This window comes from Mastigoproctus giganteus, chromosome 3, assembly GCF_048544385.1.
Source record: "Mastigoproctus giganteus isolate SK-2022 chromosome 3, ASM4854438v1, whole genome shotgun sequence".
NCBI lineage: Eukaryota > Metazoa > Arthropoda > Arachnida > Uropygi > Thelyphonidae > Mastigoproctus > Mastigoproctus giganteus.
This window is the reverse complement of record NC_143577.1, coordinates 160,597,463-160,624,776: the sequence shown is the minus strand read 5'-3', so window position 1 is coordinate 160,624,776 and position 27,314 is coordinate 160,597,463. Positions and strand designations below refer to the sequence as shown.

The 27,314-nt window shown below is 37.9% G+C and overlaps 1 protein-coding gene across 1 annotated transcript in view; it reads right to left on the bottom strand.

Moving 5' to 3' along the window:
* The window catches only part of LOC150088367 (methionine synthase-like), a 668,558-nt gene that overhangs the window by 429,155 nt on the left and 212,089 nt on the right, over positions 1 to 27,314 (bottom strand). Inside the window, 2 exon segments of the mRNA XM_090370745.1 lie at positions 4,552 to 4,737; positions 17,844 to 17,984. Coding sequence (XP_090226871.1) covers positions 4,552 to 4,737; positions 17,844 to 17,984 — 327 coding nt within the window.

The following is a 27,314-nucleotide window of genomic DNA, read 5'->3' as shown; positions in this document are numbered from 1 at the left end:
ATGAAGTAGTAGTGGCATGTAATGCAAGAAAGCAAGTGTAGGATGATGCTTATGCAGCATCAGCCAAGAAAAAAAAATTATAAAACAATCCCCTCAAAATGTTTGTCCAGTTCCTCCTTAAATTTATTTAACCTATCAACTTCCACAATGCCAGATGGAAGTTTGTTCCAGCAATTAACCACCCGTTGGTTAAAGGCAAATTTCTGTACATCTATCATTCCTCAATTTCAATTTATGGCCCCTTAGGTTCGTAATCTGAACAAGTGGAAAAAGCCCATCAGAATTCAGTGTGCTCAACCCATTTAAGGCCTTATACACCCCTCAATCAGATCGCCTCGCAGGTACCTAGTCTCCAGCTGCTGCAATTTGCAGAACTTAAGCCTCTCCTGGTAAGAGGATCCCTTCATTCCCCTCACCAATCTTATTACCCTTCTCTGTACATGTTCAAGCAAATCTACATCCTTCCTAAAATGAGGCCTCCAGACCTGCACGCAGTACTCAAGGCGTGGCCTGACCATTGCCTTATACATAGGGACAATCACCTCCTTTTCCCTGCTAGCAAAATTCCTATATATCACTGACAAAACCCTATGACCTGCCCTAGCAGCCTATCTGCATTGCTCAGAAAACTTCATATCTGAATGCAAAATTACTCCCAGATTTTTTTCATTTTCTACCACCTTAAGTGTAGTACCACACAGTTGGTACATTTCTCTGGGGTTACTTCTACCCATATGCAGTACTTTGCATTTGTCAAGGTTAAACTTCAGTTGCCACTTCTTAGCCCATCTGCCCAAATTTTCTACATCCTGTTGCAGTAGCACACTGCCATTGCTGTCATTAACAACCCTGCCAACCTTTGTATCATCTGCAAACTTGGACACTAAGCCTGACATACCTTCATCAATATCATTGATAAATATACAAAACAACAGTAGACTCAACACCGAACCATGTGGGACTCCACTAATAACATTAGTCCACGAAGAGCAGCACCCATTGATTACCACCCTCTGTCTTCTCCCACTCAACCACCCTTTTATCCATTGTAGCAACTTAGCCTTAATACCATTCTTATCCAATTTGTACAATAGTCTTCCATGTGCAACAGTGTCAAAAGCTTTCCTGAAATCGAAATATGTGATTATTTGGATTTCAGAAAATTCAAAATTATTTTTTGCATCCAGTTCCTTTGTAACCACATCATAATATCCTATCAAATTTGTCACACAAGACTTTCCCTTAATAAACCTATGCTGTGTCTGAATTATTACTGCAGTCTTGTCTAGATGATCCTGCAATGGATCTTTAACCAGTAACTCCATTATTTTACCTGGAACAGAAGTTAAACTAACTGGTCTGTAATTACTTGTGTCACCCTTCGATCCCCCTTTGTGAATTAGGGATACATTTGCACATCTCCAGTCGGTGGGGACCTCCCCTGAGTCCAAGGATGCTCTCATAATTAGGGCTAAGGGTTTGCTTAGTTGCTTTGCCGTCTCCTTTAATATAACTGGATAGATCCCATCCACCCCAAGTGCCTTTCTTATGTTTAATTTCAACAATTTCTCCTCCACTTTGCTCTCAGTTATTACAAAATCATTAAGCACCCTGCTACAATTTGACAACCTTCTGCCACTTTCAAACCTTAATAACTCCCATGTGTGAATGAAGATGCAAAATACTCATTCAGTTTGTTTGCTATCTGAGCAGGATCATCAACAGTCGAACCATCAATATCAAGTGGACCAATCAGATTCATCCTCTTCCTTTTAGAATTTATATAAGTAAAGAAATCCTTGCTGTTTTTCTTAGCATCCTTTGCCAAAGATTTCTCGTAATCTGCCTTCACCTGACTAATCTCCTTTATGACCTGATTACAGACTAGCTTATATCTGCCATAGGCTTCTGAGTCGCTTGATAATTTATATGCATCCCATGCATTTTTCTTCTCTGTCACGAGTCTCATTAGTTCAATTGATAACCATTTAGGCCTAAACCTTGAAAAATATTTCTTAATAGGTATTAAAAAAAAGTCTCCGTTCAGTTCATATCTCAGAACAATTACCATTTGTATATGTTTTGAAACATCTGTTGTGTCATCAGCCATTATAGCTACGAATGAAGCCTATTTAATTTCTCGTTTTTATTTCATCCCAGCATATTTGCAGAAAACAGTCAAGAATATCATTCTGAATAGTTTTTGAAATGCCTTTAAATGCTGCATTACTTTCTAAATGGTTCTTTAAATTGGAATCTAATGTACAGGCAAAATTTATTAATCCTCTGAATACTCCTGGTTTAGAATAATCTTTTTCGTCATGTCCACGTAAAGGAATTTCAAACTGTCCACAAAATTTAATGCAGTCTATTATTTTAAATAATACCTCCCGATTCTTGGTAACTTTTCTGTTATGTTTGCAGATCGAAAGTCTGTAGGCCTCACTAAGCTGTTCTTTAATATTTACGCCTCCTAAAAGCAATAGTGAAATCACATTATCAATATGTTTCTTTGAACTCTCATGTTTTAGAGTTTTTTCTTTCATTCTTTTTATGTTTGTAAAGCCACTTTTTGTCCACATTAAGTCACCTCCGAACAGTAAACGGGGAAAACAAAACAATGTATTTTTGACTTCACAACCACAAAGCCAACTTTTCCTTTGGTACCATTTAGTTTTAAAACTGCAGATATATTTCTTTTTATTACTTATTCCCTACAGAGAAATTTGAATCTTTGGTGTGGGGCAGCCTACTTTTTTAATCATATTTTTTTCTTGGAGAGATAATTGTGAAAAACTAAGTTGCTGAAATTTATTCACTGTCACGCGATTTACTTCATGGGGAAGCATGGAGGCCATGATCAAATCAAATTTCACAAAATTATGTGTCATAGAAATAATGCTTTACTTACACATCACCTCATAATATAACTTCAACTTACCAAGTTCAAGCTCAATTTGCAATTAAACTGTAATTACACTGTTGAACGTTGAGTATTGGCTTAACACTGATATTTAGTTGCTTAATGGGAATTTAGGCAAATAACAAAAAGACACTGACATTGTGGTTACACACCCATCATGGTCAACAATGAAATCTGCACTGTGCACTTTACAGTGACTGATTCGTTTGACCTATAAAAAATGTATATTGGCAAGTTGCCAATATGCTGGTTGCCAATGGCAACCAACTACCAGATATTCAATGGAATGCAAAATGTGTCACGGCCTGGCACACAGTGAGGCCTACGGTTAATTAAGCTTCAAAGTTGGAAACAATTTTGTGTTTTTATTTGTTTATTATTGAAATGATTACTGGAAATAGTGGATGCACATACTATATGCGGGTCCTGTTAATAAAAATATTCATTGCATTGCATTGTTCTTCACAAAATTTCATATAACTGTTCACTGTATATCTAGATTTAAATAGCTGGTAGTGCTACAGTGCTTATGGACGAGCCGCCCCTGGTTAAAAATAACTTACTTTAGGAGTAACATACAGTGTGAAGAAGCAGTCAGGCAACAAGCCCCAGGGGCTCAACATCTGGTGAGTACGGGCTTAGCACACCCAGGATCCTGAGCTGGATATCGTCATTCTTCTCTGTCTTGGTGGTGGTGATTCCTTTCTACTTCACTCTCTCTCTCTCTCTCTCTCTCTCTCTCTCTCTCTCTCTCTCTTTCTCAGGGTAACTCGGAAATTTTATTTTTTGGCCAGTGCAGCATAAGCCTCAGGCTTCCTTGTACCATATGGCTAATAATAATATTGATGATAAAAACAGTGATTCAGCATCAGGCATAGCATAACTATTTAACACAACATCAAAGAAAACACTTAGCATCACAAATAAACAGAAGCAAAAAAAAGAACATGAATTCTCATACTAGGCCATCTAGTACAATGAACTTTTACAGTATTACTTAGTTGTTTTTGAAAGATTTATTATTGTTTTCACATAGTAAAGATTGGAACTCGAAACCACATATTCTTTTAAGGTAGCGATTACACTGCAGCGAGCAAGGTATATATAATTTCAAATTTCATGTGCTGTGAAACATGCAAAATTTGAAGTATACCTGAAAACAGAAATAATTAATAGTATTGCATATATGTAACCTTTTTTAAAAAATTATTAATAATATTTATATACGTAGGCAGAAATATATGCATATGCACATGTTTAAAATTTTGCAAACTTAACAGCCTTTTAAACTGCAAAATGGAAGAGGTAGGATTTTTATTTTATGTCCAAAATATTTTTTCCCAATTTTCAGAAGGCTCATTTTTTTTAAATAAAATGTGCAAAAGCACACAGGATGTTAAAAATTTTTTTTATTAAAAATTTAAAAAGTACATATAATAATAGGTACTGCAATCTTTAAGAAAAGATGAACTATTGGTATGTTCAAAAAAACCTAAAACATTTTCCAGAAATTAAAAAGAAAGTTAGGCACCCATCAAATGGCACACCACCACTTTCATATACATTGGTGTGCCAACACTGCCAGATTAATATTATAATACTAATGTTAATATTAATTCTAATCTTACCTGACCAATTTCATCAAATGCCATAACAACCACAGCTGCTCCATACTGTTTTATAATATTTGCTTTCTGAAGAAAGTCTTCTTCACCCTCTTTAAGGCTAATGGAGTTTACTATGCATTTTCCTTGCGTGCATTTCAGTCCCATTTCAATAACTTTAAAGTTGGACGAATCTATACATATAGGCACCTTTCAGGAAACAAATTAGCTATTACTATTCTTTTTTTCTTGTATGAACATATAATACTGATAATAGGAAACTTCTAAAATATTAACGTTTAAGGCTAGGTTGCAACACTGGAAACTGCAGTTGAGCGACCATTTATTTCTTTGAATGGAACACATTGCTTTATAATGTGTGTGGCAATAAAGTTCCTGGAATGGTGCTGTTGCATCATGTTCAGTGAGTTTGAAAATAAGTCCAGACGTCCTCTAACAGATGGGTGGTACAAAGATTATCCTATTTGACAATCACTTAGAGATAGACAATTAAGGAACTGTGGCACATATTTGACAAATTGAACTAGCAAGTGTAGGGCAAAGTTTATAAACCTGGAAGGTGGAAATTAGCCTGCCATCATCACCAAAACTATAGATTTGATTTCCAGTCAGTGGAAAAAAGTCATTAATAAACAAGAGGAAAAGAGTAGGAGAAACAACATAACATCAGAAGCCACTAGCAGCATTAGGAAAGTAGTTAGGAGACAGCCATCTACCATCACCTGCAACAAAAATTAGAGAGAAAATGAGCTACCCAAATGCAGAAAGCAGATGACAATCCATAAGATGGCAGCATGTTTATGAGACCATTACGCTAAACACAATCGAAAGCCTTAGAAATGTCAAGAGCAACTAACTGAGTATCACCAAACTTTGTCATTGAATTTGTTCAAAGATGAGTAACATAAGCCATTATATCACCGGTAGATCAACACCCATGGAATCCATACAGGTGACCACTGATCAGATAGAATGTTGAGACAATTTAAGAGGTGGCAGTTCATGGATTCCTCCATTACATTGGCAAGATTAGAATTAAAAACACTGGGATGAAAATTAAAAAGCTGTGATTTGTTACCTTTTTAGGAACTGGCTGGATCATGAGCAAAGCATTAGCATTAGTAGTGGCATAATATGCAAGAAAGCAAGCTTAAGCAGCATCAGCCAAAAAAAAAAAAAAAAACCTTCCCATTTCACCTATCCATTCCCTCCAAACATTTGTCTAGTTGAATTCATTTAAGCTATTGACTTCCACAACAACAGATGGAAGTTTGTCCCAGCAATTTAACCCTAACTCACAACTTTTTTTCCAACACTGACTTGTACTTGTTAAGTAAGTCCACGGATCTACTCTTAATGTCATTAGTGCCAATGTGTACAACAATATCATCTTTTGTGCCCTAAAAAGATGATATCTGCTCTACAACATCATCAACTGTCACTCCTGACAGACATACCCTGGACCTATCCCTTTTTGCACAATATATTCCAAACAAAAGAAAATATACCAGTTTGATTGATTGATTGATTTGGTAGTTGTTGGCGCATCGGCTTCTGTGGCCATATTGCACCTCCCAAGGTTTTTGCAGTACTTTGATCCAAGCCCGAGGCGGGAATCGAACCCGCGACCTTTGGGTTGCCGGGCAGGTACTTTACCCACTCGGCTAGCCCGGTCGGCCAAAATAAATATACCAGTGGAATAGGAAATGAAAAAAGACAACATAAAATTACAAGCAAGCTCAGGAGCACAGATTTATAGAACAAGTAGAGAAATGCCATCAGAGCCTGCAATTTTCTTAACATAAAGATTGTTCAGAATTCTTCTAACATCCTTCTGTTGGAAGACTACAACAGGCATTTAGAGAACAGTACTGAGTATGGTAGGTGATTTACCATGATCGCTGATAAAAGGGTTAGAAAAAAAGTGGATGCTGGTAAGTCAGCTTTAACTTTAGATGAGGTGGGAATAGAACCACCAGGTTTTATCAGAGGTGAGAGTGCACAGAGGTAAAAAGAAAGATAGAGGTAGAAATAGCTTAGGCAGACACCAGAATGATTGACTACCATTAGAACAAGAAGCAAGTTTTCTGTTCTTGGCCTGTTCAAAATCGAGTTTGGATTGATTAATAACTGCTTTACAAGCATTACAAGTTTTAATGCACAGTAAATGAAACTGGAGATCTGGATATGAGCCAGTTGTGACAGAGTACATTCTTGCAGATCATCCCATTTCACATTCTTGTGATGCCAAACAACACAAGACTGAGAATGGCCATGAGAGAAAGGCTCCACTGGAGAAAAAGACCATCACCAAGTTATGATCTGTCGTGTGTAGATGATTGCTTACATTAACTGTGTACTTTGAAAAATAGTTTGTGAGATAAAGATCAAGAGTGTTGGGTGTATGATTTGGATTGTCTGGTATTCTATTAAATAAATAAATAGGATCTTTATTGTAAGGTTCACCAGTACACACAGGTACCACGATTCTACAATACCTTTCACAGCACCATGCCAGGGATAAACAAGCTGAAGCTGTGCAAGGACATTAGTATTTGTAAAAGCCTGTGCATCTTATTTAGTCATTGGTAATTGCAAATATTCTGCACATCTTATCCAACTGGGTCCATGTAACTAGAAAATTAAAGCCAGCAGGAGTTGTGAACATTAAAATCACCAAGGAATATTACTCTACTGTTAGGAAAATTAGAATGAAGAAAACTGAACTTCAATGAAAGAAAGTCAAAGAGTTTTGGGTAATTAGTGGATCAGGGAGAATGACAGCAGCAACAGACAGTTTAAGAGATTTTAAGCCAGAGTAGGTTCCAAATCAGGAAGTTTCTGATAAGGAATATTAGAGTAGACATATGCACATACACTGTATTTGAAGCTAAAGGAATCATAGAGCCAATAATTAGAGAAGAGATGGGTAATGGTTAAAGCAACTGATAATTAAGATTCTGTCAGAAAAAGTGAATGGGGTTCGACATATTGTAGGTGGAAATGGACATCACTGAGATCAGCAATAAGACCACATATATTTCTGAAATGAACAAGGATATTTTGGGATATTTAGATCTTTTCACAGATAAATTTGTTCTATTTGTTTGACTATTCATGATGCATTCAGTAGATAAATGGGAGATAATGACATCAAATTCCTTACCATGAAAGAAAATCACAAGATTCCTAAAAAACCTCCATTTCACATTTGAGTGTGAAAGAATTTGTCATCTGAGTGACCTACAACAAAAGCATAAACAGGAACAGGGCCAGAATTATCATTACCCTCCATAGCAGATAACCCTTTTCTCTAGTTCCATTAATTTTTGTAAATTAAAATAAAAAAAAACAACTGTTGATAAGTTTGACGTCCCCTCCCCTTCCAATTTTGAAAGTTATATGCTGTCATCTATTAAAGTTGTGTCTACTATTACCTGGAAACATAGAAAAGATATGGCAGATGCACCAGAAAAATTAAGATATTTCATATATAAAACCACAGCTCTACTTAAGTACTCCCCATAGCACACAAATTAAAAACATAGATCTTGGCTGCTTAACAGTGGAATGGTTAAGCACCCATAGCAAGCCAAATGCAAATTCATGGAGCTATTGCACAGCTCTAAAACTAGCATGTCTATTTTTGAATATTTCTCTTTAATTTTTTAATTACCAGCAATACTATATAATCTAAAAATAAAATATTTCATTTTATTTCATTTTTTAAAAAGAAATTTGCAAACCTAAGCAGAATTTTACAATGACACTTTAGAAGCACTATATACTAAAATTAGGCAGTTGCTTTTTTTTTTTCTTTTTTTTTTTGAATGGTCATAATATTTTAAGCTTTATGAAAATTCTCACGACTGACCTTTGATATGGTCATTTAAAAGGAATAGTAATTCAAGCAAGCATTATCTGTAAGGAAAACATTTTGCTGCATTCTTATACTTTGAAACTTTAATGCCACACAGTGGAATAGGAAACAAAATAAAATTAGTAATACAGCCAAATGTTCCAGGTTATTCCTCTAGACCTTTCTCAGTAACATTAACTAATTAATTAAACATTTAAAATGAAAATAGCATTAAAAATGGATGCATGCTACTGTAGCCTGCAGTCTAGTCTTAACTGGAGACATAAAAAAACAAGTTAATGTATTCAGTGCACTACATTTCCTTCTATCAAATGAATTAAATAAGTGAAAAGAATTAATTGAAAAGTAAATAACTAATTATCTTCTTTCTGATTAACTACTAATTTAGCAACTAATAATATAGAAAAGTAATTGTTTTTACTTCATTGAACATATATCTCGCTGTGAATTCAAAGAATTCACTTCACATTTCTGATACATGTGAAATTACTTTATTAATTAAAGACATGTGATTTAATTTATTACATCATGTGCTTTCAGGTTCTGTGATTTAATAAATTCAATAATTGTACAGAAATCATGGGATACTTAGTAACGGGTAGCCCATCTTTCACCCAGATAAGGGCAGTCACACGGCGAGGGATTGAGTCCATTAGTTCATGAAAGCGTTCCACGGGGGATTTCCATCCATGCTTGCTGCACTGCTGTCCATAATTCTGTTACATTCCTGGGTGGAGGATCCAAAGCTTGAATGGACCTTTCCACAGCATCCCAAAGATGCTCCACAGGGTTCATGTCCGGAGAATAGGAAGGCCATTCCATGGTGGTAAAATCTGCAGAATGCTCTTCGAACCATATTCTAGTCATCACAGCTCTGTGAGGAGGGCATTGTCCTGCTGGAAGAGTCCATTGCCCTTTTGGGTGCACGATGACCATGAAGGGATGCAGCTGGTCTGCAAAGATGGATACATAACCTGGATCATTCAGAGATGCATCTAGATGCACCAGAGGTCTCAACATGTGCCAGTTGAATGCATCCCATCCCATACCATTACCAACCATCTGCCTGTCTGAACAGTTCCTTGTTGACATGACGGGTCCTTGAGGTTGACACAGACATTCTCTCAGATATGCCAGACAAGCTGTACTTGCTACCTGGGAGTCTAAAACGCTGATGGAACTGATATTCGGGTGAGAAGTCAAGTGGGCCCAATTTCGGCGAAGTCCGGACGGTCTGTGACAGCCAAATCCTCTGCTTGCACCTTCACAACGGTGGGACTGTTAGTAATCCTGGGTATAACCTCCGTGCACAAGTACATGGTGGGTGACCACCCAGGTGTGAACCAACGTAAGCAGGGGTCGAGGTGTGGTGCCCACACCACATTGAGGAACGCCGCCCCTCTATGTTACCAGGCAGTACTAGGGTAGATGACTCTCATCAACCGGTGAAATACCACCACTTTGCTTATTGGAGGCTTGAAGTGGTGGAACCCATGTTTAGTTTCTAGAGCTAAGTTCCGGTCAACCATTCCCTATCTCTTCCATCATGCAGTATGATTGATGACTTTTGAGGTTATGATGAACGTCGTGGCGAGATCCAATATTCCTTACATTTCGAGGGTACAGCTCTAAAACGGTGTTCGCAGGCCGGCCACAAGTTAGTACACCGGACCGAACCTATTGGTAACTCTCTAGGAGGCTTCCGGATCAGCTAGTGTATAATCTTACTACCTCTACTCTGCCAGATAGTGACTGGAGGGAGTCCGAGTAGTGCATATGCGGGGAGCATTGTCGAGGCCATGTTATGTCAAGGATCCGGGTATATTCTTACCATGTGTACGCCATATCCACAAATTTCATTACTTCATACAGCATGTCCCACCCACTTTTTCTTACTATTGAATACACCATGAACTGTCAAACTAATAGAGCAAACTTATCTGCGAATCTAAACCTCCCAAGCACTTCCTAATTCATTTCACAAATACACGTGGTCTCAATTCTAATCTCAACGATGTCCATTTCCACTTGCAGTCAGCCAAACCCCATGTACTTTTTCTGACAGAATCTCAGTTATCAGTTGATTCAACTACTGCTCATCTCAGTATCCCAAATTATTCGTTGTATGATTCCTTTCACCTCAAAGGTGGTACATGTGCATATGTCCGTTCTGATATTCCCTGTCAGAGACTTGGCAATTTGGAATCTCCTCTCTTTGATCTTCTCTGGCTTAAAATCTCTCTACCTCATTGTGTCAAATTCATCTGTTGTCTCTACCGTTCTCCCAACTCCACTAATCACTTGGAGCTCTTTGACTTCCTCTCTTTGCAACTTGACTTTCTCCAGTCCAACTTTCCTAACAGTGAGCTAATTTTCCTTGGTGATTTTAATGTTCACAATTCCAGCTGGCTTCCGTTTTCTAGTCACACCAACCCAGCAGGTCCAGATGCTGAGGCTTTTGCAATTACTAATGACCTAGCACAGATTGTTCATTTACCTACAAGAATACCGGACAATCCTAATCATACAGCCAATACGCTTGATCTTTTTCTCACAAACAACCCTTCTAAGTACACGGTCGAAGTGAGAGGTCCTTTAGGCACTTCAGATCACAACCTGGTGATTGTCTTCTCCAATGGAACCTTTATCTCATGGCTATTCCCAACCTCGTGTTGTTTGGCATTACAAGAATGCAAAATGGGATGACCTGCGAGACTTCTTTTCTTCTTTTCCATGGTCGGATTACTGTTTCAAAACTTCTGATGTCAACGTTTGCTCAGATCGTGTCAGTGAAATTAGTCTTGCAGGAATGAAATCCTTTATCCCACACTACACTTTAAAATCTCGTCCTTTAAATAAACCTTGGTTTTCCAATAAATGTGCTAAGGCTGTTCAAGAGAAGAATGTTGCATATCGTAATTGGCTTGTTTCTAATTCTTCAGTTTCATTTTCTGCCTACACCAAAGCTCGCAACAATTGTAAAGCAGTTATTAATCAGTCCAAACTAGAGTTTGAACAGGCTAAGAGTAGAAAACTTGCTTCTTGCCCTAATGGTACCCGAGCATTCTGGTCTCTTGCCAAAGCTATTGGCCGCAACTTTTGCCCATCTCTGCTCCCACCTCTGTCCAAACCAGATGGTTTTGTTGTCACTTCAGCCAAGGATATAGCTGACCTGCTAGCATCCCATTTTTCTTCCAGCTCATGTATTAAGATCATAAGTAAGCTCATGTATCATGGATGTCAGAAGGATTTTGACGAATCTTGATGCTAAGAAAGCTCCAGGTCCCGATGGTATTTCTCCACTTGTTCTCAAAACCTATGCTCCTGAACTTACTCCTTTTCTTTGCCGCCTTTTTTCATTTTCTTATTCCAAAGGTGTTTTTCCTTCTGCTTGGAAATTTGCTCACATCCAGCCAGTTCCTAAAAAGGGTGAAAAATCCCTCCCATCCAATTATCGTCCCATTGCAATTACTTCTACTTTTCTAAAGTAATGGAGAAATCAATTCACTGCCAACTCTTAAACTACCTAGAAACCTTCCGTCTGATCAACGATCGCCAGTATGGATTCTGTCAGTCTCGATCCACTGGTGATCTTCTGGCTTATGTTACCCATTTATGGACTAATTCAATGGAAAGGTTCGGTGAAACACAAGTAGTTGCTCTTGACATCTCAAAGGGTTTTGATCGTGTTTGGCATAAAGGTCTTCTAAACAAGCTTCCATCTTATGGTTTGCCACCTGTTTTTAGTAATTGGTTATCCAGTTTTCCTCTCTGATCGCTCAATGAGGGTGATGGTAGATGGCTCTTTGTCTTCTAACTTCTCCACTAGTGCCGGTGTCCCCCAAGGTTCAGTTCTTTCCCCCACTCTTTTCCTCTTGTATATTAATGACCTTCTTCCATTGACTGGAAATCCTATACATAGTTTTGCCGATGATAGCACATTACATTCCACTTTACATTTTGAGAAACCTTGTCCTGCTCAATCAGCTTCAACTTCTCGAAAATCTGCTACCAATTCCTTAAACGCCGATCTTCAGGTAATTCTCCAGTGGGGCAAAGACAACTTAGTTGATTTCAACCCTTCAAAAACTCAGTCTTGTCTTATATCTCGCAAAAAGGATTCTTCTGCTCCTATGCTTATCTTTAGTGACACTCCGATTTCTAGGCAAAATGATATATCTCTTTTGGGGATTACCCTGACTTCTAATCTCTCTTGGCACAAGCACATTACAAATATTGCTTCCTCTGCATCTAAAAAACTTGGTTTTCTCTTTCGCTCTCAGCGTTACTTTTCTTCCAAACAGCTGCTCACTCTGTATAAATCACAAATCCGCCCTGCCATGGAATATTGTTCCCACATCTGGGGTGGTGCCCCCAAAACCTCTCTCAGGCTTCTTGATTCCATTCAGAGGAGGACAGTTAGGTTAATTAATGATTCATCTCTAACAGAGTCTCTCCACTCGCTTTCTCATAGACGTACTGTTTCTGCTGCATGCCTCTTCTACAGATACTTCCATGGGCACTGTGCTTCTGAATTGGCTTCTATAATTCCCGCTCTCTCTTTCAAAACAGTCCGAACACATGCAGCCAACATCCATTTACTGTCCAACTTCAAACCCACAGAACCAACTTTTCATCTTCCTCATTTATTCATTCAACTGCCATTTTCTGGAACAACCTTCCTTCATACGTATTTCCTGAAAATTACAATCTACAGAATTTCAAATCCAATGTCAACAAATATCTTCTTTCATCTTCTCAACCTCCAACCCAAGCATGGTACTAAGTACTATAGGTTCTAATACCTCTCATGTTTGGGGTTCACATAAAAAAAAAAAAAAAAAAAGATGCATCTAGACGCACCAGAGGTCCCAACATGTGGCAGTTGAATGCATCCCATACCATTACCAACCATCCACCTGTCTGATACGCCCCCTCCCATCCACTCGAAATAACTGGAAATCGGACTCTTGATTGGATGACTGAAGACCAGTCTCCAATCATCCATGATCCAGTGCCGATGTTCTTTCGCCCAGTTGAGGCATAGAGTCCTGTGTTGTGGTGTTAGCAATGGGACTCTGGTAGGTTGGCAGCTCCCATAAATACTTGCAGCTAATAATCACCTGATGGTCTTAGTGAAGATGTTTCTGGCACCTCCCTCATTGAAGTCAGCAGTGATTTGTGCTACTATCACTCTCCGGTTGGCTGAAACAATGCGAGACAGACGTCGATGGCCATGTTCATCCACCACCTTTCTTCAACCGCAATGAGATGTTATTTTGGAAATGGTGTATTCCTGATACACTCTTGATACTGTCAAAAGGGGATAGTGCAATTTCTGTACCACGACTGCGATAGAGTGACCATTGCGTCAGGCCCCCACTATCATCCCTCTTTCAAAGTCAGTTAACTCAAGACATTTATCCATACTGATATCAAATTACCATCTACGTGAATGCAGCAAACCTATATACCTGCCAAGCAGTGGGTTCACCCACTAGCGACAGGAGTGACAGATTGGCATTGCCCATGAACCAAGTATCCCATGAATTCTGTCCTTTCAGTATAGTATACAGTCAATGACCTCCATAACACTTACATTTACTTATTTCTTCCAGGATTTTAATAACAAATGAAACATAACAGATATTTAATGTTTCTGCTATGATTAATATAACAAGCAAATAGCAATAATTGCTATTTGCACGGATCTAGTAAAGTTGGGCAGATGGGCTGAGAGGTGGAAACTGAAGTTTAACATTAACAAATGCAAAGTACTTCATATGGGTAGCAGTAATGCCAGAGTAACATATAAACTGTGTGGTAATACACTTTGTGGTGGTGGAGAATGACAAAGATAGGGGGTAATTTTGCAGTCAGGTATGAAGTTTTCTGAGAAATGCAGATAAGCTGCCAGAACAGCTCACTGGTAGGGTATTGTTAATGAGATACAGGAATTTTGCTAGCAGGGATAAGGAGGTGATTATCCCTTTGTATAAGGCAATGGTCAGGAAAGGTACACCTTTAGTACTGCATACAGATCTGGAAGCTTCATTTTAGGAAGGATATAGAGCTGTTGGAACAAGTACAGTGAATGGCAATCAGATTGGAGAGGGGAACAAAGGGTTGCTCTTACCAAAAAAGGCTTAAAGTTTTGCAAATTGTAGTATCTGGAGACGAGGCATCTGCGAGGCAATATGATTAAGGTGTATAAGGCCTTGAATGGTTTGAGCAAGCTCAATGCTGATGAAATTCTTCCTCTTGCTCAGATGCAAAATGGGATGACCTGCGAGACTTCTTTTCTTCTTTTCCATGGTCGGATTACTGTTTCAAAACTTCTGATGTCAACGTTTGCTCAGGAAATACAAGGAAGAACTCGATAAACTTTTGGAGAAAATGGATGGGTAAAATGGGAAGTGTTATTTATTATTATTTTTTTTTTTTTTTTGGCTGATGCTGTATAAGCTTGCTTTCTTACATCTTATGCTAATGCAAATTCATGATTTATGTATTTAGTAAAACTGACAACAAAAAAGTTGAGTAAAAAGCAACTTTTTATTTTAAGGCTATAACAAGACTGTTATAGCCTTGCAGCCTTACTATAAAAACATATTCCAAGAAAAGTAGCAACCCATTTTATTCTGTTCTGCTGTACTGGTTATAGTTTAAACATATTACAGTCTGGTAATGTTGAAGCTGTTTGGGAGGGAGTATTATACAAAAATCAAATAACTAATCAAAAGTAATTGGGCTAACACTCACTATCAGTTAAATAAAGAGATTTTAATTATAAAAAAAAAAACCAATACATAGTAGGGCTACCTCTGGACTGCATAACAGCCCCAACCATTCTGGACACACTTTCTACTAAACTTTTGGTGGTTTTTGGCTGGAATCCACCTCCATTCCTCCTGAAAGCAGCTAAAAGAGCAAGTCTAGATGAAGAAGACTATGTTGTCTACAGCCTAATTCAGCATGCTTCATTTCAGAGGTGTTCAATGTGGTTGAGGTATAGGCTCTGAGCTGGCCAGTCTGCCTTTCACATTACTTTCTACAAACAGTCTTTTTTGGCCTTTGGTGTATAATGTGAGGCATCTGTTTTGTTGATACTGAATATAAATTGCAAATCCACCCAGCCATGGAATATTGTTCCCACATCTGGGGCAGTGCCCCCAAAACCCCTCTCAGGCTTCTTGATTCCATTCAGAAGAGGGCAGTTAGGTTAATTAATGATTCATCTCTAACAGAGTCTCTTTACTGGCTGTCTTATAGACGTACTGTTTATGCTGCATGCCTCTTCTATAGATACTTCCATGGGCACTTTTCATCTGAATTGGCTTCTATAATTCCTGCTCTCTCTCTTTCAAAACAGTCTGAACACGTGCTGTCACCAGCCAACATCCATTTACTGTCCAACTTCAAACTCACAGAACCAACTTTTCATCTTCCTCGTTTATTCATTCAACTGCCATTTTCTGGAACAACCTTCCTTCATACGTATTTCCTGAAAATTACAGTCTACAGAAGTTCAAGTCCAATGTCAACAAATATCTTCTTTCGTCTTCACAATCTCCAACCCAAGCACGGTACTAAGTACCATAGGTTCTAATACCTCTTGTGTTTGGGATTTACATAAAAAAAAAAAAACTTAGACATTTAATTTATCATTCTTTAAATTTATACTTTGGCACTGATGAAATGAATAAGTTAATTACATTACACATTATGAAAGTCATCCAAAATTGCAAGTTAATTCCTCTAAAATTTTTTTTTTATGGATGCAAGGCCTATTGAAGTATTTATTTAAATGGAATATTAGTAAATACACAGTAAACAGTGAAATCTTACTGTACGAAATGTTAACAAGGCTTCAAGAAAGGGTTTTTGCATCAATAAGAAGATTATTCAAGTGTTCATTATGCATCACTTCAAGCTTACAGAGTAATTTAATATTTAAAATTAATAAACTTTATTTCTAATATAAAAAATCTTCAAATTGATAAAAAAACATTAATTGAGTGAAGGCAAGCCATATAATTTCCCAATTCAAGGTGGACCATGTTGCAATTAAATAAATAACTCACTATTTTAAATAACTTATCAGAAGAAGAGTAACGTATGCCGCCAAAAGCTGAGACACCCATAGCTATTCAAGAAAGTTGTTTTTATTTTAGAAATACTCATATGCACTCATAATGAATAACAGGGGGATGCAATTAGCTGTGAAGAACCAACAATGCTCTTATGAACTATTCCCTGCAGACATGCAGCCTAACCATATTCATAGTTACAAATTATTCTTCCATGATACGTTGTTTTTGTTTCTGCTAGAGGGGATAGCAGTGTACATAAACATTCTGGACCGTGAAGTTCTTATGGTAAGTCAACCCAGAAATGTTATACTCTTTGAGATCCAAACAGTTTGACATAGATACAAAGACACACATACAAGGGTGTCCAAATACTATCAGTCACATAGTGTGGTAATGAATCCAAGTTTCACCCAGAAGCACAAACTGGCTGCCAAACTTGTGTGAATCCTAGAAATTCTGCAAGAACTGTCTATGCACAATTCAATCTCACTTGGTCTGCATTCAAATCTTCTGGTATCCATTTTTCTGAAATGTTTATTAATGCTCAATTTTTTGTGAACTTGTTCGTGGAATATATTTGATGCACTTTTTTTTTTATTTATTATTTTTTTTTTTATCGTATGATGTGATCAATACACGAAGGAACCAGTTTTTTCCTGCTTCCTTCGTGTATCGTGGCCATAAGATCCAACCGGATAGTACGGCACCATCGTGATATCCAAGCCCGAGGTGGGAATTGAACCCGCGACCTTTGGGTTTGCCAGGCAGGCACTTTACCCAGCCAGCCCGGTCGGCGCTTGAAATGTAATGCACTTGAAATGTATTATAACCAATCCAACAATCTTTTGAAATCAGGTCATAAACAGCATTAGTGTTTTCCATGGTTAACAATGTTATGGATCATCCAGAACTGAGTTCATTTTTTATGACTAAGTGATTCCTCCCTCCCTCTTTTGAAATCAGAATTCAGTTCTAGATGGTACTGTATACAGGCAATCATATAATGCCTCCATGAACTTCTCATAGATTTGTTTCCCAGAAGTCCTTAAAAAGGTATTTCATTACTGCACAGCTCTTTTCTTTTGCTATATTATTGATTTGGGCTGAAATTATGGACTTTGGTGAACACAATTTTTTTCAACTTCCCAAAAAAAAGTAATAATAATGAAAATATTTCATATATTACTCTAAAAAGGTTGTGTTCATGCAAATTTAATACTATTGTGTTTTATTTTATTTTCAAATAATGCAATATACTGAAGGATAGAAATGTTTTAAATATCCCTTACAATACAACTGTTGTCCTTGACTTAGATACATACTTTAGCTATATCTGGTTCAGTAGCAATTAAATTAAGAAACTTGGAGATGGCTGCTGTACTATCTAGCATTCCTTCATCCATATTGATATCTAAAATTTGTGCCCCCATTTCAACTTGAAACTTTGCTATTTCTAAGGCTTCCTACAAAAGAAAATAGATATATTTACTTCTGCCTATCTATCTATCTATCTCTCTCTCTCTCTCTCTCTCTCTCTCTCTCTCTCTCTCTCTCAAAAATAGTGAGTAGATATTGGGACTAATTCTTACAATTCATTATTATTTTATTTTAAACTAGCACACAATTAAGCTTCCACACATTTAAAGTATCATATCAATTAAGCATGCACAAATTCCAACAAATAAAACTAAACAAATTAAATTGGCACTGTAGTGCCTGTTTTAAATTTACTGCGTGATATTTTTTGTTTTAGAACTGATTCAATTCTGAAAGATAAATTTTTTCTCAGATGAATTCCATGAAATGTTTCATTTTATGGAAATAAAAAACAAGTTAAGTAATGTGCACATTGCAGTACATTTCAAGTGTGTTCCATTAACAAATAATATACCTATACCTGAAGAGTTAAAAACTTATATTTTACTCAAAAGCATTTATCAAAATTTCATTATATGATGTTCCCAAGATGGGTGGCTGTGAAGTGGGATTTGTGTAGCAGCCCTTTTTAAGTGTGGGGATACAGAAGAGGCGGGTAGGGATACAGAAGAGAAATGGATTTAAATTAGATGGGTTTTTTTGTATATTTCCAATGAAACAGTTTTATTTTATAGAGCTGTAAGGTAAGCAACAAGTTATTATTATAGATTCAAATTTAATTATTACAAGTAGGTGGTATATTTATTTCTTGCCCAACTCTAATCCAAATGAAATTATTAGTTTTATTCATGGGAGGGGAGGATCACAATATCCAATTTGAAAACCCTTGGTTAACCTATCAAAACAAAATTTGGTACAAAGTTTCTAAGAATATTCAGGAAGGAGGGTATTGAATTGGACCTAAAGCTTTCCTAAAAGCGAAAAAAACATATGCTGAAAATTTGCTGTTTATCTGAACTTTCCTACTCGAGCAAGGCCTGATTTATAAACAGGGTGTGGCACAAAGCATGCAATTATAAAAACAAGTTTTCCCTGGGCACAACTAGGACAGGGTTAGTATAGCTATCCCTATCCTAGTCGGGCCTTTTGTGTTGTGTTGTCAGTATCATCACATTTAGCAACCACACCACAGTAGTACAATGTTTAAAATCCAGCTGTCCAAAAACCAGAATTATCTAAAATCCAGACATTATTAAGATTTTTTTTATGCAAAAATTTTGTTTTCTGAATAGCACAATAGGATGACAAATTGGATCATTTAAAGCTTCCAGAAACTCCATTAGCAACTTTGTATATATGCCTACCAATATCTGCTGACCAGCTCTCAACTGCCATAAATAATTGGGCTACAGTCTTACTAACTTGCAGTTTCTATTTAGCAGCCTTTCAATTGCACTAAAGTAAATATGCTATAGTCTTACAACTCAAGATAGAAAAGTCTATTGGTCACTGAGTTCATAATTTTCCATACTAATTTCCAAAGTCATACAGCTTGTGCCATAAGTATATTAAATACAGTCTCTTGAACGAACTTCCATATAGTGAATTTTTCTATTTAGTGAATTTTTTTGGTTTCCCCTCATTACACGGAAAACAGTTTCTGTATGATGAAGAAAATTTCCATATAATGAACTGATTCTGAAAGACCTGGGTAAGAATTGTTCACACCTCTGCCCTTTAGGCTACAGAGATGAGGCTGCAGAAAGCATGCATTAAGAGCTAAAAGGATTAAGAATTAATCCCTAGCTCTTAAAACCTATTAATTCTTAAGAGCACGAATTAAGAGCTAAAACATTTCACAACTTAGTGATGCCCGTAAAACCTATACAACTGCCTCTAGTATATGGAGAAGTCACGCTTGTCAACTGCTATCTATGTGTCCCCAGCCACTGGCATATTCCCAATGCAGGCATTGGCTGTGGTCAATCTGTTTACTGTAAGCAGCCTATTAGAGAATAAGGGGAAAGTGATTTTCCTTTTATCCTGGAAATTCATCTATTGTTTTGCAGAAATGAGTCAACCACACTTTCACTAAATTTCACCTGTTTTTGTTTGCATGGTAGGCACAAGTGGTCCCTAAATCAGTTTTGTTTTAGCTGCTGTGCAAGTAACCTTACAATGTCTAAGAGAAAATCCTTGAAAAGTGGAAGTGCTTAAATGTATAGATCAAGGCGTAAAAAAAAAAAAAAAAAAAAAAAAAAACGGTGAAGGTAAAGAAAGCCAACATGAGAACGAGGAACATCGGATAACTTACAAAGAAAATTAGTTTCCCGTCGAAAACAATATATTGATTGACAGGTAGGCAAGTAAAACGATGTGCTGATTGGTGCACGAAGACAACACACAATAACATCGGTTTAGTAGCACTCAGCACTAATGGTAACTTGCCCTAATGAACGCTTTCCATAACATAGAAATCATGACTCAGACCAGAGCAGCAAAGCAAAAGGCTCAAACTAGTGGAAGTGCTGTGGCTCAGGAGAGAACTGAGGGGGGCGGTTGTCCTCTGAATCACAGTCTATTGAAATACACTGCTTGTTTGATGTTTGTGGAGCAATCAGGAACAGGAAATGATATTGCCAAGGGGAACATCTTTGTGTGTGCGTGATGGGAGTGCGAGGAAATCAGGTGCCAACTCGGCATTGTTAAGGGCTTATATGAGAGTTTGATGGACAGGGTGCATGCCCTCGAAGGATTTAAATTGACAGGCCCATCAAGCTTTCAGCTGCCCACATCGATGCCAGAGCTTCAACTTGAACATCATGCAACACAGCAACAACTCCCAAGGCAGAATGTGCTGGTCCCAAAGGAACTAGTTGTTGTAGGTAACTCTATTGACAGGGAAACGGGGAACATATTGTGCAAAAAAAGATAGATGGAACAGGACCAGGGTATGTCGGCCAGGGGCAAAGATTGATGATGTTGTAGGGCAGATATCATTATTTAAGGGCACAAAGGGTGATATTGTTGTACATGTTGGCACTAATGATATTAAAAGTAGGAGACTGGCAGAATTACTTAACAAGTACAAGACAATGCTGAAAAAAACGACGTGAGTTAGGGTTGAATTTGAAATTGACTGCAATTCGGCCCAGACACAACAGGAAGGAGTATATGTTGAGAGCCTTGTCAATCAATTCGGCCCTGGAGGGATTGTGCAAGGCTCAAAGGGTAGAATTTTTCACAGCCTGGTCTGAGCTTGTTAATAGGAGAGACTGCTTCTACAGGGAAGGGATACACTTAAACAGAAAGGGTGCAAGAATTTTTGCTGATACTTTCAAAGCAGAGATAGATGGGTTGGAAAACTGCTAACTTGGGGGGATACAAGGATTAATAGATTAACAGTAGCCGCTAGCAGAGGTAAAAGTGATTCTTGCACTACTTCTATTGAAATGCAATTGAGCAGCAGCCTGAAAGCAAGGCAATTGGAATTTCCAGGACTGCTGGGAGTCGTTGTTGTTATTTAGATTTAGGAGCATTAACAACTAAGACCATATTGCTCTGGGGATATGCGGTGGTCATTCCCTGCCCTTTCCGCATCCTCCGTATTTGGTGGGCACTGGCTCGAACCCCGGGTCTAATCAAGAAGTGTGTGCTACGCACTGCTGCTCCTGCCTACCTGGCTACGGAGGTGCCCTGCTGGGAGTCATAGTGGAACAAGTAAATACATGGGCTGTGTTAGGGTAACTAAGAGTAGAAACAGGTGCATGTATACTTGCATGTACACAAGTGCTAGGAGTATAGTTAATAAATTCGATGAGCTTGAAGTGCTAGTCAAAACATCAACAGCAGATATTGTTGGGATATAAGAGACATTGTGTCACACAGATATAAGCAGTGCAGAACTGGAATTTGGGGAGTACAATGTGTACAGAAAGGATAGACAGGACAGGAAGGGAGGAGGGGTTATGCTGTTAGTTAAGAATCACATAAAATCTAAGGAAGTGCATTCAATTGATATTAGTGGACAATGCAATGTTGAATTTCTTTGGTGTGACATAAGCACTGGGAAAGGAAAAATGAGAGGTGTGTGTGTGTTATAGACCTAATGAATCTGAGGAGTATAATGAGCAATTGTGTAGAGAAATAGCGTGGGCCAGTAAATTAGAGTGTATTATAATGGGGGATTTTAATTTCCCAGATATTGACTGGAATTTGTGGGTTGGTCACACACACACACCAGCAAGGCTTTTGTGGATTTATTGGATGATTGTTTTCTACAGCAGCATGTTCGGGAGGCAACTAGAGGGAGTAATACTCTTGATCTGATTATCAGTAATGATTCTTCATGCATCAAGAATCAGCAGATAAAGGAACCACTAGGTGGCAGTGATCACAGTCTGCTGAAGTGGAATTTATTCAAAGAGGTAACTACCATCAAGGGTAAAGAGAAGGGTTTTTGCTTTCGTAAAGGTGACTACGGTGGTCTGAGACAGTATTTAAATTCTATACGGTGGGACCAACTGATGATGTTACCAACAGCAAATTCAAAATGGAAAGCAGTCTAAGAATTAATTTTGGAAGCTATTAGGCTTTTCATACCAACAAAAAAATATTGTTCAAGATTTAGGCCTAAATGGATGTCACATGAACTAATTAGACATGTGACAGAGAAGAAAAATGCATGGGATACAAATAAATTAACATGTGACACAGAAGCCTATGATAGATAAAAGCTGGTCTGTAACCAAGTTACAAAGGAGGTTATGCAGGCGATGGCAGATTAGGAGAAATCTTTGGCAAAGGATTCAAAGAAAAACAGCAAAAAGTTCTTTACTTATGTAAACTCTAGAAGGAAGGGGATGAATCAGATTGGTCCGCTTGATATCAATGGTTCAACAGTTGATGATCCTGCTCAGGTAGCTAACAAACTAAATGAATATTTTGCATTGACATTCACACGTGAGGAGTTATTCAGGGAGAGGAATGCCAGAGGTGTATTCAACTCTGGCAGTAAGCTAGATAATCTTGTAATAACTGAGAGTAAAGTTGAGGAGAAAATGTTGAAGATAAACACAAGAAAGGCACCTGGGGAGGATGGAATCAATCCAGTTATATTAAATGAGGCAGCAAAGGAAGTAAGCAAACCCCTAGCCATAATTATGAGAGCTTCCCTGGACTCGGGGGAGGTACCCATGGACTGAAGATATGCAAATGTGACCCAATGCTCAAAGGAGGATAAAAGAGAGACAGGTAATTACAGCCCGGTTAGTTTAACTTCTGTTCCAGGGAAATTAATGGAGGCACTGGTTAAAGAAGCTTTGCAGGATCATCTAGACAAGACTTCAGTTATAGCTCAGACACAGTGTGGTTTGTTAAGGGGAAGTCTTGTCTGACTAATTTGATTCGATACTATGATGTAGTCACAAAGGAACTGGATGCAAAGAATAACTTTGATATCATATATTTGGATCTTAAAAAAGCCTTTGATACTGTTGCACATGGAAGACTGCTGCACAGATTGGAGCAGTGTGGCATTGGAGGCAAATTGGTGCTATGGATAAAGGGATGGTTGAGGGGGAAAAAGACAGAGAGTGGTAATCAACGGACACTGCTCATCATGGACTAATGTTATTAGTGGAGTCCCTCAGGGTTCAGTGTTGGGTCCATTGTTGTTTCTGTATTTATAAGTGATATTGATGATGGTATATCAGGCTTAATGTTCAAGTTTGCAGATGATACAAAGGTTGGCAGGGTTGTTAATGACAGTAATGAGAGTACACTGCTGCAACAGAATCTAGAAAAGTTGAGCAGATGGGCTGAGAGGTGGAAAATGAAGTTTAACATTGAAAAATGTAAAGTACTACATATGAAATGCAGTAATCCGAGAGTAACGTATCAACTCTATGGTACCACACTGACAGTGGTAGAGAATGAAAAGGGTTTTTTTTTTTTTTTTTTTGGTAGTTGTTGGCGCATAGGCTTCTGTGGCCATAATGCACCTCCCAAGGTTTTTGCAGTACTTTGATCCAAGCCCGAGGCGGGAATCGAACCCGCGACCTTTGGGTTGCCAGGTAGGCACTTTACCCACCCGGCTAGCCCGGTCGGCGAATGAAAAGGACCTGGGGTAATTGTGCAGGCAGATATGAAGTTTTCTGAGCAGTGCAGACAGTCTGCAACAGTGTCTCAAGAATAGCTCATGGTGTCTTGCCAATGATATACAGGAATTTTTCTAGAGGTATAAGGAGGTGGTTATCCCCTTGTATAAGGCAATGGTCAGACCACATCTTGAGTACTGTATACAGGTCTGGAGGCCTCATTTTAAGAAGGATGTAGAGCTGTTGGAACGAGTACAGAGAAGGGCAACAAGATTGGTGAATGGAACAAAGGGTTGCTCTTAGGAAGAAAGGCTTAAGTTTTTCAAATTACAGTGTCTGGAGACTAGGCACTTTATACACCTCAATCAGATCACCTACGAGGTGATCTGATTGAGGTGTATAAAGCCTTGAATGGTTTGAGCATGCTCAATGCTGATGGGATTCTTCATCTTGCTCAGAATAATCGCCTGAGAGGGCATAAATTCAAATTGAGGAAAGACGGTTGTAGGATAGATGTGCGGAAATTTGCCTTTAGCCAGTGGGTGGTTGATTGCTGGAACAAACTTCCATCAGTCGTAGAAGTTGATAGCTTAAATAGATTCAAGGCAGAACTTGACAAACATTTGGAGCAAGTAGATGGGTGAAATAAGGAGTGTTTTTTTTTTTTTTGGCTGATGCTATATAAGCTTGCTTTCTTGCATCATGACTCAGACTAGATTTCTATGTGTATATACATATACAATATATATATATATATATATATATTGGGAGCTTGAACCCCTCCCGAAGTGGAGGGGGTAACCTAACCTTTTTCTTTAGAATCACAGTTATATTTAGAAATAAATTCATAAAAAAATTTAATTTTTTATGACTGTATTTTTATTTTCTTGTTCAATAATATGCCCTAATGGTGAAAAAAGGTCAGGTGTAACCTGACCTTTTTTCCATTCGATTCACAAACACATGAATCCCATGGGAGCTTGAAACCCTCCCGAAATGGAAGGGGTAACCTAACCTTTATTTTTTTCGAATCATGGGCGGACTAGCGCATGAATTGTTTATTAACAAAATATTAATTTTTTACTGTACTTTTAAAGACAGCTATTATTCCTAACCTAACGTTTAAGGTTAGGTCACGAAATATAAGGAAACCTTTTCTATTATTTCCTAACCTACCATTTAAGGTCAGGTTACGAAATATAATGAAAAATAAAGAAACCTTTTCCTTTTTTCGTAACCAAAAAACCAAAAATCAACAATATAGTAAAAACACTCATGAACTCCAAAAATCTGCATTTAATAATAAGAAAAAAACGTAATGATGAACATAAAAATGAACAATACGAAACTTTTATCAATTTAGTTTTCATCAAAAAATCAACCAATGTTTTATTTTCCTTACAAATTTCTTCCATCATTAAAAGATTCATCGCTACTATTAACTGTTTACCGTTCATCACAAAACTATTATGCACTGTTCTTTACTCATAAGTACACATTATAATGCCAACCAATGACACTACACAGTAGCTTGTCATCTGTCGTGCCCACCACCAATAATTTCATCATTTGCCACGCCTACCTGTCAATCAATATACCCTTCTCGATAACATCTACCATCTGTTTACCGAGTGAGCACCAGTAGAGTTCGGTGTCGGGAAACTGTGTGTGTGTGTGTGTGTATATGGTTGTTTAATGCCACATTAGCTGATATGGCAATAGTGTGCCTATTTGTAGGAATATCAGAAAATAATTAAGAATGAAGCAGTTCAATTTCATTTCTGTTCTGAAACCTATTCATAAAAGATTATACACTCCAATTTCTTTCAAAAAATAGAAAAGTTCCTTAATATTTGCCTCCTCTCCAACGATACGATGTAATGTCAACGGTTCTTGAAGTTTAGCCAGATTTTGAAGTACGATGTGGTTGATAGTGTGATCAATCAATCAAAATATGTTTGACTGTTAGATGTTCAGAGCAGTGTGAACACTGAGGAGGATCATCGCCTGTGAGTAGAGGGAGGTGAGTCAGATGGGTATGCCCTGTTCTAATCAGTGCGAGTACCACTTCTTCTTCTTGCCAAACTGTCTGAATGCATGAGTGCCATAATTTTGGGTCCTATTTCAACTGGAAAAGTTTGTTATTTGTTTCTTTATGCCATAGCTCTCTCCACTGTGTATGATATGCTGTTGAATTATGATATCATAATCAGAAGCTGGAATGAAGACAGAGGTTAAGTCTAAGGTTGATGGATTTTTAGCAGATATATCAGCCAGTTATTTCCTTTTATGTCTGAATGTGCTGGAATCCAGCAACACTTTAATAGTTGTTGACGATGATCAATTTGCAATAGCAAACTCCTGATTTTCATTAAAATATGATGATTCTTTTGAGAGGGATTCTGCATTGCTCTAATTAAGCTGAGAGACTCAGTGTAAATTATATATTTTGCAGATGGGTGTAGAGTCAAATTTTCTAGAGCTAATTGTATTGCATACAGTTCTGCTGAAAAGTTGCTATACTCAGGTGGAAGAGAAGCTGATATGATAGCAGAGGGAAACACTGCTGCTGTTCCACCAGTTGAAAGAGATTTGGAACCATCTGTACATATCGGCAAGAAGTCAGCACAACTTTGAATATGGCTAGCATGGAGTTGTTGCACATTCAGTGTGGGCGATTCTTTCCCCATTGTAGAAAATAAGTATCACAGGTCAGATGAGGAAACAGGGTCCATGGTGGATGAGAGTAATTCTTTATCTGTTGCCTATTGTGGAGAGGAACATTCCAGTTATGTGATATTTCAAGGCGCTGTAGGCCAGCTAGTCGGATTTTACTTGGTTTATTTCTATAGAGATTAACTAGTGGTTGATTAAAAAGGTATGGCTGAATAGGATGCAAAGAGCGAGCAAGTCTGTATTTTGGCTACATATTTAAGTAACAGCATTTTTCTACAGAGATGCAGAGGGGGCTCATGAGCTTCAATGTATAGACTATGAGTTGGAGATGTCCTATACACACCAATTGCAATCTGCAGTGCATTATGTTGAATAGGATCCAGCAAGCAGAGTACACTCCTTCGGGCAGAATCATAAACTGGAGCACCATAATCTAAATGGGATCTAATCAATGCTCTATATAAGAGCAGCAAAGTCATACGATCTGCTCCCCAAGACAGGGCAGATAAAGCTCTTAGCATGTTGATCTTTTTGAGACAGACAGGTATTACGTAATAATTTAACATGCTCAAAGAAATTCAGCTTCTTTGAGACTAATTGCGACTAATACTGGACAGTATTAGTCCCAAGAATCTGATATTA